This window comes from Leucopleurus acutus, assembly GCF_964270905.1.
Source record: "Leucopleurus acutus genome assembly, chromosome: X".
Classification (NCBI taxonomy): domain Eukaryota; kingdom Metazoa; phylum Chordata; class Mammalia; order Artiodactyla; family Delphinidae; genus Leucopleurus; species Leucopleurus acutus.
Window position 1 is genome coordinate 41,504 of NC_139148.1, and position 17,739 is coordinate 59,242.

Here is a 17,739-nt window from a genome sequence, read left to right on the forward strand (position 1 = left end):
CTTAGGGGCGTTGGCCTTTGTGTCCTGTCCCTGAGGACAGGAGGAGGGAATGGGAGGAAACGGCCCCGGTGTGTCATTGGGATATGTGACAGGTCGGGTGTGGGTGTGGGGGGTCTCGCCCTGTTGCCCAGGCTGGGGAGTAACCTGTGGTTCTGTGTTTGGCTGGACTGTCGCCGGGGTGGGGGGCGGCTTTCCCAGTTGAGCTTGGGACCTTCCTGCCGTCTGCAGGAACTGCAGGGCATCTCAGGGGCCAGGTGAGAGCACCACTTACCTACAGGTGCTTCTGCATCTTCCCGGGACAGGGGTCCCTCACCCCGGGGCATCTGGGCAGTTCTTGCACCCGCCTGCTCTCTGGTCAGGCTGCAGACTGTCCTCTCCGTAGACCCGCCCACTTGGGCATCCTCGCACACCCGACCTTGGCCCATCCTTACACAGGGTACCAGGGAGGGCCCCGTGCGTGAGCTTCGTGTTGAGTTTGGGGACTTGTGCCGCTGACAGTGATGCGGGGAGGGGTCTCCCCGTCCCTCGGGGTGGGCATCTGTCTGTCCTCTGTCTCATCTGAGCTGTCATGTTGTCATGACGACGTGCGAGCAAGGTTGGTTTTCTGATTCTTCGTCTTCGTGGAAGAGTTGACCCCAGAATCGTGGAGTCTGGGGTGTGGCGAGTGGCTGTCTCACGCTGGGTTGTGTTTCCTCGTGTGTTTCCCACACCAACACCCCTGCCTTCACATCGGGGATTACTCACAGGTGTCGGCAGATTCTCTGATGAGCCCGCCTTGAATCGGGGGCCAACCTGGTCTCGGTCCCGAAAGCGTCTTGGAGGAGATGGTGCTGTTCTCACCTTGTCCACTCGTCTGGGTTTGGCACCGTGTCTCAGCCCGCGGGCCCCAGGCTTTCTTGCTGCTGCTGCAGATTCTCCCCTCTCGGGGGTTGACCCCTGTCCCTCGCACGCTGCGGCGGTTTCTCGGGAAGGGCCGGGACGGAGCCCCTCTCTTGACCGTGAGCACTGGGCAGGCGTTCCCGGCCAGCACGGGTCCTTCAGGATCCAGGGCTGTGCCCGGGCCAGGTGCCCAGCTTTCCCTGGACAGCCGTCGGACGCCCTTTACCATCCCCGTCCTGCAGCGATGTGGCGACCCGCCTCCCCATTTCTGCAGATTCTGAGATCTTCACACTCAGGTTTCACGTTAGGTTTCCTGCATTTTGCTCCTGGGCGGGAACAGCCTGGTTTCTTTCTCGTTGTGTAGTAGCCCGAAACGTCCAGACGATCCCCAAATTCCAAGAACCGAGCGTCCGGCGTTGGTGGCCACATCGGGCCCCATGCGGGCTCTCCTCTCTTGGTAATAAGTCGTGAGCGTCTCCCCTGGTCAGTGGGTTTCCATCCGGGTCGTCGTGTTGAAAGGCTGTGAGGGCGTTGTGGATCGGAGGTGACGTGGCCGGTGCGGGTATAGCTGGATGTGGGCAGACCCTGCCCCCAGCATCGCAGCCGTGGATCAGTGGCCTCCGTGTGTGTGTGTTGCTGTGGTTCTGTGCCCCCACCCCGGCCCCGTGTCCCCAGCCTCAGGGGTCCCCGTTCACCTGCACAGCATCAGCCTGTGGGTCACCCTTCCCTTGACCACACGCCTGTCCCGGGACCCTGTCATTACTTCGCCTCTGGGGGAGGCAGAGGTGGGGAGGCTCCTCCGGATTCTCCTCTGGATTGTCTTGAACCTGGGTCACCTGGGGAGTGGGCTCTGCCCTGCTGTCTTGGTTGACAACCTGATCCAGACACCGGCCCACTCCCCTTAAGTATGCGGGCCAGGGGAGGCCCCAGGCAGGTCTGGGGTCCGAACCCCTGTGACCTGGCTCAGACCTGGGTCACAGGCCTGTGGGTGTGGCCAGGGTGCACAGAGGTTTTCCAGCCTCTGTTGGGGGTGAGCAGACCCACCCCCTTCCCCTGGAAGGAAAGGGGGCGTCAAGGCCGCGATGGCTTCTCTTGGTAAAACATGCAGATACGGATCCCCAGACCCGGGACACTGCCTCCTCCCACCCCTGCAGGTTCACCCGGACCCTGGCATATTGGGTACCCCCACACCGCCCACGCCTGCACATGGGAGGGCCCCGACACCCCCGCACGTCCGTGGACACATACAGCCTGGGCAGCGACCCCACTGAGTTCATTTGCATCCCCTGCTACTCCACGGGGTTGCTGGCTCACAGCCTGGTGCTCACACCACCCACCGGGTGCACAGGTTTGCTTAGGTCCCGCCCCTCTGCCTGAGCTCCGCCCACTTCTCTGAGCGCCAGTTTCCTCCCATCAGAGCTCTGCCAAGTCCTGAGCCCCGCCCACCTCTGGCCCCGCCCTAGAAGCCCCGCCCCTCCTCTGGACCCACCCTGGCTCTAAGCCTCACCCCTCCACCTGAGCCCCGCCCACTTCTCTGAGTTCTAAGTCCCGAACCCCGCCCACACCTGGCCCCACCCACACTGGCCCCGCCCCTCCTCTGGGTCCATCCCTGTATAAGCCCCACCCTCTCCCTGAGCCCCGCCCCCAGGGATGGGTAGGCCTTCGCGTTCCCGGAGGCCCGAGGCCCCGAGCCCCAGGGGAAGGACAGAGGAGGACCACAGCCACCAGCGCGTCCCCAACCTCGGCGTCCTACTCCTGCTCGGCCAGTTCTGCAAGATCCTGGCAGAGCGTGAGTGCCCAGCCGGCGCCGTAGTGAGGAGGGCGGAGGGGATTCCTGGGGGGCAGGGCGCTCCCCCGTCCCCGAGCCTCCGTGTCCCCGCACGGCGTCCTCGCCGCTGTGAGCGTGGGGAGGGGGCACAGGTGGGTTCCTGGGGGGTCCCCTCACCTGTCCCCATCCAGGTACCCTGTTGCTGCAGGCTCGCCCACCTGTGGGACTCCATCCCCGCGGGTGTGCAAGCCTTTGGAGAGGGGACGCAGCCTGTCGACAACCCGTTGCCGCCCCCAAGGGGTCTGTGGGGAGGCGAGGGGGGCGGGGCGTGAGAGGCGGGCGTCCTCAGAACAGGGAGCGTCCTCGGTGGGGGGGAGCAGCAGCCCTGCTGTGCCACCGTGGCTGACCACTCCTGCCACTGCAGAGCTGCCCGCAGGGACGAGCTCCACCTGGACCCCCTGGCCGGCATCTCCGTGGTCGGCGGGGAACCCAGAACCGTCTGCAGGGTCCCCAGTCCAGCAGGTGAGGCGTCCCCTGCGTTGTGGGTACTTGGGGGGCAGCGAGGGAGCAGGTGGGACTCTGCAGCCGCTGGGGTCTCCCAGCTGAGACCTGAGCCCAGTGTGGGGATGGGAGGGGCCCCTGTGCAGTCAGCACCAGGGATCCAGGCGCTGATCCCAGTGACCCGGGGCCACTGTATGCACCATCACCAGTGGCTGGCTGGTTGTCAGGTGGCCCAGGCCCCGCTGAGCCACCCCAGGTGCTCTGATACCCCAGGTGTGGACTGGGGCTCGCTCGGGAGCCTCAGGCGTGCACCCAGGTTCACGTGGCTCAGATCACAGGGTCGGGGGTGCCCTGGGGTCTGGCGTCCCTCCTGACTCCGGGCTGGGGCAGTGCTGCCAGAGCCCCGGTGAGTATGGGCCTGGGACGGCCCTTTAGGAGCAGAGGTGCCCCTCTCCGGGGCACCTTGTGCAGACCCCGCGTGGTCAGTGCACCAGCCTGGGAGGGGGCTCCGGGCGGGAGTGCGGCTGGCCTTGCCCCCACCCGTCTTCACGGCCCCAACAGCCACGGCAGGTGAGGGTCCCCCGTCCGCTTTCTGGGGACTTGCCAAACTGTCCTTGAACTGACTGGGAACCACCCTGTGGGCGGCCATGTGGTCTCGGCCACGTGGCCCCACGTGGTCTGGCTATGCGGGGGCCGGCTCCTCTCACAGCCGGCCCTGCCGTAGGCGCGTCTTCTGTCCAGCGCCGCGGGCCCAGCTGCAGGGTGGACAGACTCATTCCCTGAGGTCTGCTCAGCGCCCAGACCTTAGACGACCTGTTCCTGGCCTGGGCAGGGGGCTCATCGGCCACCTCCCCCTGGACACGCAGGCCTCGCCCTCCCTGTAAGTCTCAGGTTGGTGCCGACTCAGCCGGGCGGACCGGGGGGTGGCCCGAGCAGCGTGGAGGGTGGGTGTCAGGGCCTCCCCGTGGTGTCTGCAGGGAAGGCTCGCACCCCCTCACGCACAGTTCAGAAGTGACCGTGGGCGAGAGTGGCCATCGGGTGGTGTCAGCCCCACCACCGTGGCCAGAGGGTCAGGCTGTGAGAGCCCCGCGGCCCAGGGCCTGGGACCTGCGCCCCGGCTCCTTGCCCTGAGGGCCTCCACACCCTGCGGTCTCCCCACAGTGACACCACCGTCTGTCCCCACGTCCCTCTGTGACCTGAGTTCGGAATCCCCGGCCGCTGTGTCCGTTTTTGCCCCAAGGTGAGCCTGGGGCTGAAAATCTTTAAATTCTTTATTTGAAAATACAAACGTGATCTCATAAAACGTTTTTAAACTGCTCTGCACGGCAAATAAAACTCAACTTTACATATGCTGTACATTTACACAAAAACAATAAAAGATATGCTGATGTGGGCGCTCCCTCTGGGGGAGAAGCTGCGGCCGGCCGGGACAGTGGCCCCTGCGGGGGCGCCCACGGGATGGAGGCGCGGGGGCTCCTGGAATGTTCCTGACGACCACACCCCTCCCCGAAGTCAGCGCACATCCACGACCGCAGGCAGATCTTCTGGGGCGGCGCCTGGTTGCCGCTCAGCCAGACGACGCGAGCCTGCAAACACCTACACTTGGAAGCTGGACAGTGGGGCCAAGGTCACCCTGACCGCTGGGGACGCTGGGGCGCGTGCGTCCTCACCGCCAGGCTGGGCCTGGGGCTCTCGCACGCGTGTCAGCTCCTCCAGGGCGGGTGGGGACCCACCTCAGTGACCGTGACCATCTCTGGCCAGCTTCTGTGCTGAATAAATAAGGTCTCTCCATACAAACGCACTTCACTTTCTGTAAAAGGGCTCAACAAGCACACAGTTCTGCTCCTGAGGCAGAGGCCGCGTTCACGCCCCACGGAGGCCACAGGTCACGAGGGCGGCAGGTCGTCACCCCCGTGCTCGTACTCATATAGCTCGACGGCGCCCAGGCCGGTTGGCACCTCGAAGAAGGGCCTCTGGGCCAGCGGAGACCGCAGCGCGCTCAGCTTCTGGTCCACGGGGCTGAGCTCCGCCTCATACCTGCAGGGAGGGGCTTGGTGAGGATGCGGGCGGGCGCGCGCCCCACCTGTGCTCCCCTACGGCCAGAGGTGCTGCTGGCAGCCCCCCGACGCGTGAGCGCAGGACTGCCACGCCGACGGCCTCCTTGCTGAGTCCTGCCCGCGGGGAAAACAGGCACGGCCTCCACCCAAACTCCTCCAGAGGGTGGGTGGAGGCACCCTCACTGTTGCAGGAGGCCGTGACCCTGATTCCAGGATGGTTGCCAGGAGGCCAGCGTGACCCCGGTGCCAAAGCAGGGCACAGTGTCACAAGAAAGTGCAAGTAATCTCTGCAGCACAGTCCAAGGACAAATGAGAAGGCCCACGAACCGTGACCAGGTTTGTCACGGGAAGGCAAGGCCGGCTCAACCACAAGAACCTCGCCGTATCTGTATCGGCAGACGACAGGTGAGGAGCCATCTGGCCAAGGCACCTGACAAAGGGCAGGATTCAGAGTCTCTGCGGACGGCGGTGAAGCGGGGTGTCCGCAGGCTGGGGAAGCACGTGGGCGGAAACATCCCACAGCAGCGTCACGCTTCCCGGGCAGCGGGGGACTCCACACCTGACGTGGATCAAGGCCAGGCCGTCTCCCGTCACCACTTTCCTTCAGCATCGTGCTGGGTGGTGGGGGAACCACAACAGGGTGAATAAACTGTATTTCTCTACATCACCAGTGAACTGCTGGGATGGAGACTTTAGCAGGACCTTTTCAACACCGAAAACGATGACGCACTCAAGTACAAATCTCACAAAATACGCGTAAGATCCATACACTGGAAATTACAAGACACTGGCAGGAGAAATCAGAGACCTAAATAAACGGAAAGAGTGCTTTGTGGATCAGGAAACTCGATGTCTCTAAGGTGTCGCTGTACCCAGAGCGCTCGTTCCTTCCTCAGAGTCTCAGCTTAATATTGTGTAGAGACAAGCTTGTTCCTAAGCGTCCACATCAAAACAAAGGAACCAGAGCAGCCAGCACCACGCTGAAGGATGCAGGGTCTCACCACGCAGAGGCTGGGTTACCTCGGAGCTGCAGGAAGCACAGCCGGGGGTGGGGCGGCAAGAGGCCAGCCACACCGGTCACGGGACAGACGGTCCCGAGACCAGCTCACAGGTGGTCACCCGGTCACGGTGCCAAGTCTCACCATGTAGAGACCCGGCTCAGCCCAGTAAACGTTCCCCAGGCTCTTCCCGGACAGTCAGGCCGACTCTATATGATTCACACAGAAGCCAGAGCAACTGGAGTGACCCAGACGATTCTGGGCAAGACCAGAGTCGGAGGCCTCGCTACGTGAGTCCACTGCCCCCACCCCGAGGCCACGGCAGGCGAGACGGCGTTGCACTGCTGGCTGCACAGATGAGCGTCAGCAGAACCGAAGGAGCTCACAGACAGACCCCACAGACACGGTCAACTGATTCTCCACAGAGATGCTGACCTGGGGGTCTTGCGTTAAACTGGACATCCACGTGCATAAAGAAATAACCTGGACCAGACCCCGCGCCCCACAGGGGAGGTCACTCAGAGCAGACCACAGACCCAGCGTAAAGTGGAAAACGCTGAAACTTCAGAAGGGTCTCTGTGGCTTTGGATTAGGCAATCCTTTCTTACACGCGACACCAAAGCCCAGCCCGTAAAGACAAAGTGACAAATGGCAGTTCATCAAAGTTCACAGCGTCTCCTCCGTGATACACAAGGTTAGGAGAAGGAAGAGATACACCACAAACCGCTGGGAAATACAAGTCCCCTCCCTCCGGAAGGACTTGTATCCAGAAGGTGAAAGACCCCTGAGACTCGATCAGAAGGAAACAAGTCACCCACGATGGGGAACAGACAGAAGACACAGCCATTCACCAGAAAAGGGCAACAAGGACACGAACAGCTAAAGCCAGGGTGCAATCCTGCTGCACACGTCCGAGTGGCTACAATTTAAAAAACAAGCCAACCGTAACCACGGCAGAGCCGGAGAGGCTGTGCAGCCGCAGGAACGCACGCCCAACGCTGGCGGGGACGCAAAGTGGCGCAGCCACGTGGGAAGATGGGTGGGCGGCTCCTGGAGGTAAAGGTGCATCTGTCTACCAGGTGACCCGGAACCCCCCGCCCAGGTTCTGAGCCAGGAGACGAGCGCTTACAGCCCCACAAATCCAGCTCGCACAGCTCGACACCAGGGCCGGCCACACGTGCCCAGGCCCAAAGCAACGGACACCAGCAAGCCAACGTCCGTCGCTGGTGAGGACGTGGCCAGGTGTGAAGGGGCCCAGCTCCTGACGCGCCCAGGGACCCGCAGGACTCTCGGAGGCCTCGTGCTGAGAGCAAAGGCGGGCATGCAGGGGCTGTGGGGTTCCACCTCTGTGACCTTCTGGAGAAGGACCACCTGGACCAAAGACAAGGCCTAAGGGTGGGCGGGATCTGGGGTGACGGGCGTGCTCACCCTCCTGCCCACTCGGAACCCCCTCAGGATGGTTCCCTGGGCAGGCAGAGCTGCTGTCAGCAAACTGAAGCCCCCCCTCAGAGGCAGAGGGTGACCCTCAGGCCCTGGGCTCCACCGCCACCCCATGCACCACACGAGCAGCCGTGCCAACCCCGGCCCCGGTGCCGAGCAGCCCCGTCAGGGGAAGAGGCAGGTCGGGAGGCTCTGGGTGGGGGTCCGAGCCCGCCAGGGACCCAGGCATGAACACTGGACCCCAACACTCCTCTACCGCAAGGCTGCTTTCAAGCCTGAGGACCAAGGCCCTGGGGGAGACGCCCAGTCCCCAGCCCCGCTCCCCTCAGCTGTCCACACCCGTCAGCCACGGGGGAGGAGGGACATCGTCGGCAGACGTGCCCACTGAGCTACAGCCATGCTCCCCAACGGGAGACTCCACGAAGGGCTGCCGTGCCGGCTCCCCCGGCCGCCCCTCCGCAGGGGTGGGGTCTGCGCCCCTCCAGCCGCCTGTCGGTCCCACCCCCAGAGGGCGGAGGGAGCTCCGGAGACAGAACCCTGGGAGAGCCCGTGGGAGCCAGGGAAGGGACTACCTCAGCAGCAAGCCCTCCCGGGGTCAGGGCGGCGTGAAGCCGGGCGGTGGGGAGTGGGGCGGGGGGCTGAGGGCCCGGCCTCCGTGGGTCCCTGCCCTCCGGGGGGACAGTGGCACGTGGAGCGGGGCAGGCGTCTCTTGCCTGCGGCCTCAGGCCTCGGGCCGTGACATGGGGCGAGTGTCCCCGCGCCCCCCAGCGGGCCGTCCCCGCGTCCCGGGCCCCCATGCCCGCCGCACCCTTACCCGTCTTCCCAGGGCTCCCCCATGGCCTCCTCAGCCACCAGGATGTCGTACTCCTCAGCGGCGTACCTCTCCCAGTCAGACAGCTCGGGGCCCTCGCTCTCACTCTCCTGCGGGAAGCATGCGCGTCATGTCACACGGGGCGGGGGGGGACCCAGAGGTGCCCCCCTGCGCCCCCTCCACGCCCCCCCCACTCACCCTGAACAGGGAGATCTGCTCTCTCTGCTCGTGGTCCAGGTACTTCTCGATGTTGAAGAAGGTGTCGAAGAAGACACTGGCCAGCTTGCACCTCTTCAGGTCGTGAAGCGTGATCCTCCCTGCGGGCGAGGGCGGCACGTGAGCACACGCGGCTCCCACGCACGCCCAGGAGCCACGTCACCTCCGTGTGTGCATGCGTGCGTAACGACACGCCTTAGGACACGGCACCCCCTGCCGCGAACCAGGCCACGGGTGTGGGCAGAAGCCCGGGGGGTGGAAGGGGTCGGGAGACAGGGCCCAACACAGCGAGGGCCGCCCGCCAGTCACCTGAGGGCGGGACCCAAGCTGCCCTGGACCCGCGGACACGGGGCAGGAACCCGCAGCCAGGGCAGGAAGGCCCAGGCCACCATGGCCCCCGGTGACGACACCTGAGACCAGGGTCCAGGACACGGACGCACGACACCGACTAAGGCGGGTGGGTTAGGGCAGACCCTCCCTTTGACCCTGGAAGGTGTCCTGAGCGCCCCCGGACAGACGCACCTGGTGGGCTCCCGGCTCCCACACCCACCAAACACAGCCCGGGGGCCCCAGCACAGGCCCGCTGAAGTGCCCACACCAGGGGTCCCGGGCTTGGTCTCCATGTGGGCCCTGAAGGAGCACAGGCACAGGGCCACAGGGCTGGGGACCACCTTCCCAACCCCCAAGGACCCACTCCCCCGGGGTGTCCCTGTGCCACTGGGGGACCCGCCCCCCGGCATCACCTTCGCTTTGGGGCTTCACCAGGTCCAGCATCTGGCACAGGCAGTCCTCAAAGGGCAGGGCCTCAATGGCCATGCTGTCCAGCCGGCGGCACTGCTCCTCATAGAAGTACTCCAGCTCGAACATGGACAGCACCCCGTCCCCATCCAGGTCCATGCAGCGGAACCAGTACTCAATGCTGTGACACCGGGCCACGGTCAGCATGGTCGCCCAGGACGGACCCCACCACCCGGGGACCCCTCCCCCAGTGCGAGCCCCGCCTGGGACAGGTGCCACCACCCGGGGACCCCTCACCCAGTGTGAGCCCCGCCTGGGACAGACGCCACCACCCGGGGACCCCTCCCCCAGTGTGAGCCCCGCCTGGGACGGACCCCACCACCCGGGGACCCCTCCCCCGGTGTGAGCCCCGCCTGAGACAGGCGCAACCCCCTGGGGACCCCTTCCCCAGTGTGAGCCCCGCCTGGGACAGACGCCACCACCCGGGGACCCCTCCCCCAGTGCGAGCCCCACCTGGGACAGACGCCACCCCCTGGGGACCCCTCCCCTAGTGCGAGCCCTGCCTGGGACAGACGCCACCACCCGGGGACCCCTCCCCCGGTGTGAGCCCCGCCTGAGACAGGCGCCACCCCCTGGGGACCCCTCCCCCAGTGTGAGCCCCGCCTGAGACAGGCGCCACCCCCTGGGGACCCCTTCCCCAGTGCGAGCCCCGCCTGGGACAGACGCCACCACCCGGGGACCCCTCCCCCAGTGCGAGCCCCGCCTGAGACAGGCGCCACCCCCTGGGGACCCCTCCCCCAGTGTGAGCCCCGCCTGGGACGGACCCCACCACCCGGGGACCCCTCCCCCGGTGTGAGCCCCGCCTGAGACAGGCGCAACCCCCTGGGGACCCCTTCCCCAGTGCGAGCCCCGCCTGGGACAGACGCCACCACCCGGGGACCCCTCCCCCAGTGCGAGCCCTGCCTGTGTCTGACCTTGCCCAGGTGGATCACAGAGCGGGGGCGGCCTCGCTCAGGGGTGACCAGTAGCCCCTGCTCCTAAGTGTTCTAGCAAGTAGAGCAGAGCACAGCTGCCAGACACTCACCTGGTCGGGGTTTTCTTGTCTTCCTCGGAGATCAAGAACCAGACAAAGTCAGCGTAGCTTATTTTTCCTTCTTTCTGCACTTTTTTCCCTCTGGATTCAGGGCCGAATCGAGAGACAAAGACTGCGTCAGGGAGAAGCAGCCTGAAGAGGGGTCCCCGCCCACCTCCCCCGGGGCGTGGGGAACCCTGCGTCTGGTCCAGTCCTGTACCCTTGGTTCCTACTCGGAACAAGGCCTGAGAGAGACCATGTGACCCGGAGGAGGGTCCCTGGGGCCCAGCTCCGGCAGGAGCAGCGGCCACGGTCACAGCCTCAGGTGCAGGGGCCTGTGTCCCCTGACTCACGACCTCGTGGCAAAGGCGTGTATGTGTCCCAAGCTACGACCCCGAGTGACAATGGCGTGCCCCTTACATGTGACCTCATGTGGGTGGCATGTGTCCCTGACTCGTGACCTCGTGTGACAAAGGTGTGTACGCGTGTCCCTAACCCACGACCTCACGTGACGATGGCACGCACTCCCAGAGCACGGCCACCTCACATCAGGAGCGAACGAGTCAGGCGCAGACGTGCGTGCGGAACGTCAGCCCAAACGCTGACGGGACCGGCTAGCTGAGCGGCGGGCCTCACCGCGTCACGGCTCCCGAGAAGATCCTCTCGATCATCTTGGTAGATATGGCTGCAAAAGAGGAAGCAGGCCGTGAGCCCCGCACGCTGCTCCCGGCCCCACGTCGCAGCCTCGCAGGCGGCTGGGCAGGCTCAGGTCTGAATGCCGAGACCCAAGCCCAGTCAGGCGGAACCCTCGGGACCCAATCTCCTGCTCCCGGCCTCCCTCAGGCGCTGCCCGGCACGTTCCAGTCCAGGACCTGAGCCCAGAGCAAAGCGAGAGTGAAGAGCTGGCCCAGGGGCCCCAAGACAGAGCGGGCGGTAAAGGCAGGACACACACGTCCGCCCTTGCAGAGGTTCTGCCTCCAAACACTCAGTCTGCTGTGATCAGCACACAAATGCATCCAACCCCCAGGCAACTAAGAGGATAAAAGAGTGAAAGACACCAAATTAGTGGGCTGGGGCTGCCATAATGACGGGCGGCTTCAACAGCACACGCTATTTCTCCCCCAGTCCCGGACGCCGGAGTCTGAGATCCAAGGGTCAGCAGGGCTGGTCCCTCCCGAGGCCTCTCCCCTGGGCGTGTAGACGGCCATCTCCTCCCTGGGTCCTCACAGGGTCGTCCTTCTGCGTGTGTCTTGATCTCCTCTTCTTATAAGGACACCAGTGCTATGGGATCAGGACCCACCCTAGTGACCTCATTGTACCTTCGTCCCCTCTTTAAAGACCCCATGTCCAAATCCAGTCACATCCTGAGGTACCGGGGGTCAGGGCTTCATCGTGTAAATTTTGGGGACACTTTTCAGCCCATACCCAAGACCTATAACCACAAAAATGGAGAAATAAAGACAAAGTGTCTTTTCCCCCAAGTCATCCTGCCTCAATGAAAGTCACCTCTAATGGGAAATGACTGGATGGTATCAGAGGCTGAACAGTGTTTCTCAGAAAGACATGTCCACGTCCTCACTCCTGGGCTGTGAACGGGACCTTATATGGAAACAGGGTCTCTGCAGATGTGATGCAGTGAAGGGTCTGAGATGAGGTCCTCCTGGAGGAGGGTGGCCCTAAATCCAATGGCAGGGTCCTTCTAAGACACAGAAGAGGAGAGACACAGACACAGAGGAGAAGCCCCGAGAAGACAGAGGCAGAGACGGGAGGGATGCGGCCACGAGCCCAGGGACGCCTGGAGCCCCCAGAAGCTGGAAGAGGCGGGAAGGACCCTCCCCTGGAGCCTCTGGAGGGAGCGCAGCCCTGGGACACCCTGACTTCAGACGTCTGGTCCCCAGGGCTGGGGGAGGATGGATTTTAAGCCCCTGATTTGCAGTCATCCGATACAGCCGCCTCAGGAAGCCCCTCCTGGATGACAGTCCTTCATAAATGCGTTGATTTTGGACCTCTGGCCTCAGAACTGGGAGGATAATTTCCTGTTCTTTGAGGGTCCGCCCCCACCCCCCGCCTGCCACGACGAGAGCCCCAGGGAACTGGACAGCTGACTCAGACTCACTGCCACGACTGGCAATCTGAGAACAGAACCTGCTCGTCCGTGGGACACGGGAAAGGTCAGCTCTGCCCCTCTGCCCGTTCCTTCCCATGACGTAAGGAGGACCCCTGCCGCTTCTTGTGCAAGACCTGGTAGGTTAGGAAGCGGCAGAGGGAAGGGGAGAGACGCATCACGGCGCTCATGTCCACAGCTGGGGGGCTGTGCCCGAAGCCACCCAGTGTCCTGTGCTGGCCGCAAGACCACGGTCCCCACAGTCAGTCGTGTCTTGAGGCCACAACGCCACCAGCCTTTCCTGGTGACAAAGCCCTAACACCAGCCCCACGAGATGCCCTGACGTGAGACCTCGACGGGGTGGACACAGGGATGTGGGCACCAGGAGAGAGTCGTGGGGACGGGTGGGGACAGGTGACCCCCGATCTGGGGAACCACATGCCAGCCACCACGGGTCTGCGCCTGGGGCTATTCCCGAGATCACAGAGGCAGTTGGAGTTGAGACCAGGCGTCGAATTTAGGGACGGAGTTGAGAGAGACCCACGTCCGCTCAGGCGTCCACACGCCAGCGTTCACGGCACCCTCGCGAGGCCAGTCAGAGAGATACAGCAAGCAGACGGTGTGCCAGGGAGCTCACGTCAGGGGACCGTCTGAATCCCGTCAACCAAAGACAAAACATATGCCTGGAGGATTCACAAATCCGGTCGTGCATGTGGGTACGTGAAAAATACGTTATGTGAAAACGTGCAGTCTTAAGAAAACTGTTTCTAAAACTAAGAACCCGCGGCGCACTTAAATTCTGGTCCACTCTGCACCCTGAACATGTGATTTCTTGTCACGGGAGGTGGGAGAGGATCATTTTCTCTTAGCATTTACACTGGATCCCCCCGCTGCTCCTGAGCTGTGCGGAGGCCAGAGTTCCCTTTTTCAGGCCCCTCTGCGACGAGAACGCACGGAAGCTCAGACAAACCCAGAAGCCAGAAGTGAAATCTCTCAGGGAACCATGTCTCTGCTCCACCGCTCCCTCCCCTCAGGACGAGTACCAGGGGGCCGCCACTGTCCGACCCGCCGCGGCCCGAGAGGCCCCCGAGCTGGAATTTGGCCTTGGGACGGTGCCCCGACCGCCCACGCAGACAGGGCACCGTCCACTCCACGGACGGGCCGCTCGAGGCCCCGATACAGAGCAGGAAGCCGCAGGAGGAGGGAGGGAGGGGAACGCTGCCCCACCTGCAGAACAGGTGTTTGCTCAGCTACGGGAACAGGTGCTGGGAGCTCAGGGCAGCACCCAGACTGGCCCACACTGGGGCTCATCAGGAGACCTGGCGTGAAATGACGGGTGGGGTGGCCCCCAAATACCTGAGGACAAATGGAGGGGAGGTGGGGCGGGGAGAGCGGGGGGGATGGACGGATGCGGCCTGTGGCAGCCACTACCTCTGCTCAGGACGGGGCTCCACGCCCCCCAGAGAGCGCCTCCACCAACGGCAGGACCTGTGCGTCCCGGTCCCCGCAGGTCCCGTGCTGTGACCTGCGTATGTCCCAGTCCCCATGCATCCCGTGCTGTGACCTGCGTACGCCCCGTTCCCCATGCGTCCCGTGCCGTGTCCCGTGCTGTGACCTGCGTACGCACCGTTCCCCATGCGTCCTGTGCTGTGACCTGCGTACGCCCCGTCCCCCATGTGTCCCGTGCCGTGTCCCGTGTCCTCCCCGGTCCCCATGTGTCCTGTGCCGTGTCCCGTGTCCTCCCCGGTCCCCACGCGTCCTGTGCCGTGTCCCGTGTCTGTCCCGGTCCCCGTGTGTCCCGTGCTGTGTCCCGTGTCTGTCCCGTTCCCATGCGTCCCACACTGTGTCCGGTGTCTGTCCCGGTCCCCATGCGTCCTGTGCCGTGTCCGGTGTCTGTACCGGTCCACGTGCGTCCTGTCCCGTGTCCACCCCGGTGCCTGCGGGTCCTGTGCCGTGTCCCGTGCCCACCCCGTTCCCCATGAATCTTGTGCCGTGTCCCGTGTCTGCCCCGTTCCCTATGCGTCCTGTACTGTGTCCCGTGTCCACCCTGGTCCCCAGGCGTCCTGTGCCGTGTCCCGTGTCTGCCCCGTTCCCCACGCGTCCTGTACTGTGTCCCGTGTCCGCCCCGGTCCCCATGCGTCCTGTGCCGTGTCCCGTGTCCGCCCTGGTCCCCAGGGTCCTGTGCTGTGTCCCTGTCTCCCATGTGTCCTGTAGGAGGAGACCAGAGGCAGGACAAGGTTCAGGCCTCCAGGGTCAGGGAAGGCAGCCACGCTGGCCTCCCTAGAGACGCAGGAGCCCAGCAGGGCAGTGCCCGCCCCAGTGCTGTGTCCCTGCCGCCCACAGGCCGCGTCCTCACCGTGGTCATTGTGCCGGGCCAGGTCCTGCGCGTCAATGAGCAGGTCGTGGTCCGTGTCCAGCTCCCAGAACTTGCAGTAGATGACGTAGAAGTGCTCGTAGGAGAAGAACTCCGTCAGCTGGTTGATGTCCACCTCGTCTTCCAGGAGCGCCACGTTCTGCCAGGACACACCCAGAAAACCGCTGCCAGGAACCTCCGGCTGCAGCGTGGAGAGGGGCCTCCCACAGGAGGGACACCCCCCAGGAGTCTCACGTCGTGAGGGCAGAGGGTCAGAGCTGGTGGAGACCTGCTTGAGGGCTGGGAGCCCAGCACCCAGGTCGGGGTGCGCCCGGTCAGGTCTGCGAGACTGCAGCACGGAGCAGCCCAAGCACGTACGCTCTCGTGGCCGGGGGCTCCTGACGCGAGCGGGTCAGCCCCGCGCTTGTTGACACACACACGTCCACAGAACCCGGGTGCACGGGGGCGGGGCCATGCCTCCAGGATGGATGAGGGGAAAGGAAGGGTACAAGACGAACGGAAGAAGAAAAACGGTGGGCGGGCGGATAAATGAAAGGCAGGAAAATGAATGGATGATGGACGAGTCGGGGGATGAGCGATGGATGACAGGTGGGTGGGGTGATGATGACAGGTGGGCAGATGAATGGGGTGGCCGCTGAGAAGCTGGGTGCTGGAGGGAGGGATGGAGGGAGGGAGGATGGGAGGGGGGAGGAGGGGGGGTGGTGAGGGATGGAGGGTGGGAGGGTGGACAGATGGATGACCTAGGAGTTGGTGTAGCGACGGGTTACTGGTGGGGGCTGGAGGGATGAACGAGAGCGTGGGTAGACGAAGAAGTGGATGATGGGTGGGGGATGGATGCAGGCACAGGTGATAGGTTGCTGGAGGAATGGGTAACGGCCGGGTAAATGGACAAGAAGGTGGACGACGGGTGGGTGGACTGGCTGGGAGAAACAGGTGATGCGTCAGTCGATGGAGGGACGGGTGACAGGCTGGTGGGTGCAGGGAGAGACGACGGGTGGGCGGAGGGGTGGGTGGACCGACGGATGACGTGTACGTGGGTAAAGATGCACTGCTGGCGTGTGGGTCGAGAAATGGATGACGCCGGGGAAGGGAGGGAGGGAGGCGGGGTGGGGTAACGAGGACGGCTGGGTAGACGCGTGCGCTGACCGCTGACAGGCTGGTGGAGGGATAGGGGATTGATGCGGGCCAGGTGCAGGGACGGGTGGATGGGTCGCGGTGGAACTTGGGGAGGACGGATGAGTGGGCGGGGGCATGCAGAAGGCCCTGTGTCCCCTCGGCCAGCCGCCACCCACCTGCAGGAACGTGCTCCTCCGGAGCTCTGCGCACGTGATCCTCCCGGACCAGGACCTGTTGACCGTGTAGAAGATCCTCTGTATGACCTGTAGGAGGAGGCCCGTCGGCTGAGCACCGGGACGTGGGGGGCTGGGGGCCCTGCACGTGACTGTGCAGCAACCCCACGTGTGGTGCTGCAGGAGCCCAGCCTGGGACCTCGCCTACGAGCTCCTGCCTGGCCTCACCAGGAGCTCCGCACCCTGGGCCGCAGGGCCCCATGTCGCCAGCAGAGGGCGACCGCCCGGCACGTCACCAGACGGAGGTGGGGGTGGGAAGCAGCCCCGCCTCCAGCTGCAGGGAGGACACATGTGGCAGGAGAAGCGGACCTGCTGTCACATGTGGGGGGATGTCCGGGTGAGACGGCTGCACCTGAGCTGGGACAGCACAGGCACGCAGTTTCTGCATGGCTGGGAGCCCTTATTACACTGCGGGTGGTTTGAGAGACTGCCCCGAATGCTTCCGCGGACACTCAACTGACCACTGAATGAAAAACGTTAACTTAAAGCCAGAGAGTGGCCCCTGCCCCCTGCACAGTGAGGCCCACCTTGGCCACGGGGCTCAGCTCCGCTCCCAGGTGGGCATGTCCCCAACTGTGATACCCCTCACCTGTCCCAGGGCACCTGCTCACCTGTCCTCATCTGAGACGTCCCCTCGCCTGTCCCTGTCGTGGGCTGTCCCCTCACCTGCCCTCCCGGAGCATCCCTGCCAACCTGTCCTCGTCTGAGACATCCCCTTCCCCCGTCCCTGCTGGAGGCTGTCCCCCCCCCGCCCCCCCGGACGTGCCCTGCCTTGTCCTGTCTGCGCAGGGAGGTTGGGGCATGGGAACGGAGCACCTGGCGCACAGCACCGTTCACACGCAGCGCTCCCTGCTGCCGCTGGAATGAGGCACGGCTCCAGGCACTGCTCCTCGGCGACGGGCCCTCAGGGCGATGAGGAGTGGTGAGGGGGTGGAGGGAGGCCTGGGGAACCGCGGGCACATGGACTGCCACGAGCGTGCGCTCCGCGCCGCGCGACAAGCGTGCCCCCGGCTGGCGTGCCACGGGGCTGACGCGCCGCCCACCTCCACCTAGAGCTGGAGGGCCGTCCTCCCCGGGTGACCTCTGACCAGGGCGGGGGCGGGGGATGAGCCATGGGGTCCTCGTGTCCCCAGGCCAGGCTGGCATCCTACCTGCAGCGCTCAGAGCACCGTGCTCCAACTCGCTGGGCGGGCTCGCCTGGACCCGAGGAGACCCGGCCCTCAGGAGGAGGGGCCCAGGTGTCCTCTGAGGCCCCTCCTGCCCAGAGAGGGAGACCGCTGGGTCTCTGGACGTCCCCTCGCCTGCCCCGCCCTGTCCGACCCCGGGGCACGCGGCCAGGACCACCCAGGCTCTCGCTGAGCGCCCCAGCTGGGGACCCAGGTGGGACACACAGCCCTCCCCGTGCCCGAGCCCCACGCCCGCCTCCTGGTGA

At 64.7% G+C, this 17,739-nt stretch overlaps 1 protein-coding gene across 1 annotated transcript in view; it reads right to left on the reverse strand.

The window, feature by feature from the left end:
• Positions 1-4,924: 4,924 nt before the first annotated feature.
• PPP2R3B (protein phosphatase 2 regulatory subunit B''beta) overlaps positions 4,925-17,739 on the reverse strand; it is a gene marked incomplete at its 5' end in the record, with an annotated part of 52,006 nt that continues 39,191 nt past the window's right edge. The window contains 8 exons of the mRNA XM_082864519.1: positions 4,925-5,185; positions 8,458-8,564; positions 8,653-8,771; positions 9,414-9,589; positions 10,493-10,582; positions 11,117-11,165; positions 14,941-15,097; positions 16,251-16,337. Coding sequence (XP_082720645.1) covers positions 5,035-5,185; positions 8,458-8,564; positions 8,653-8,771; positions 9,414-9,589; positions 10,493-10,582; positions 11,117-11,165; positions 14,941-15,097; positions 16,251-16,337 — 936 coding nt within the window. The 3' untranslated portion in view covers positions 4,925-5,034. The remainder of the gene's footprint in view (positions 5,186-8,457; positions 8,565-8,652; positions 8,772-9,413; positions 9,590-10,492; positions 10,583-11,116; positions 11,166-14,940; positions 15,098-16,250; positions 16,338-17,739) is intronic.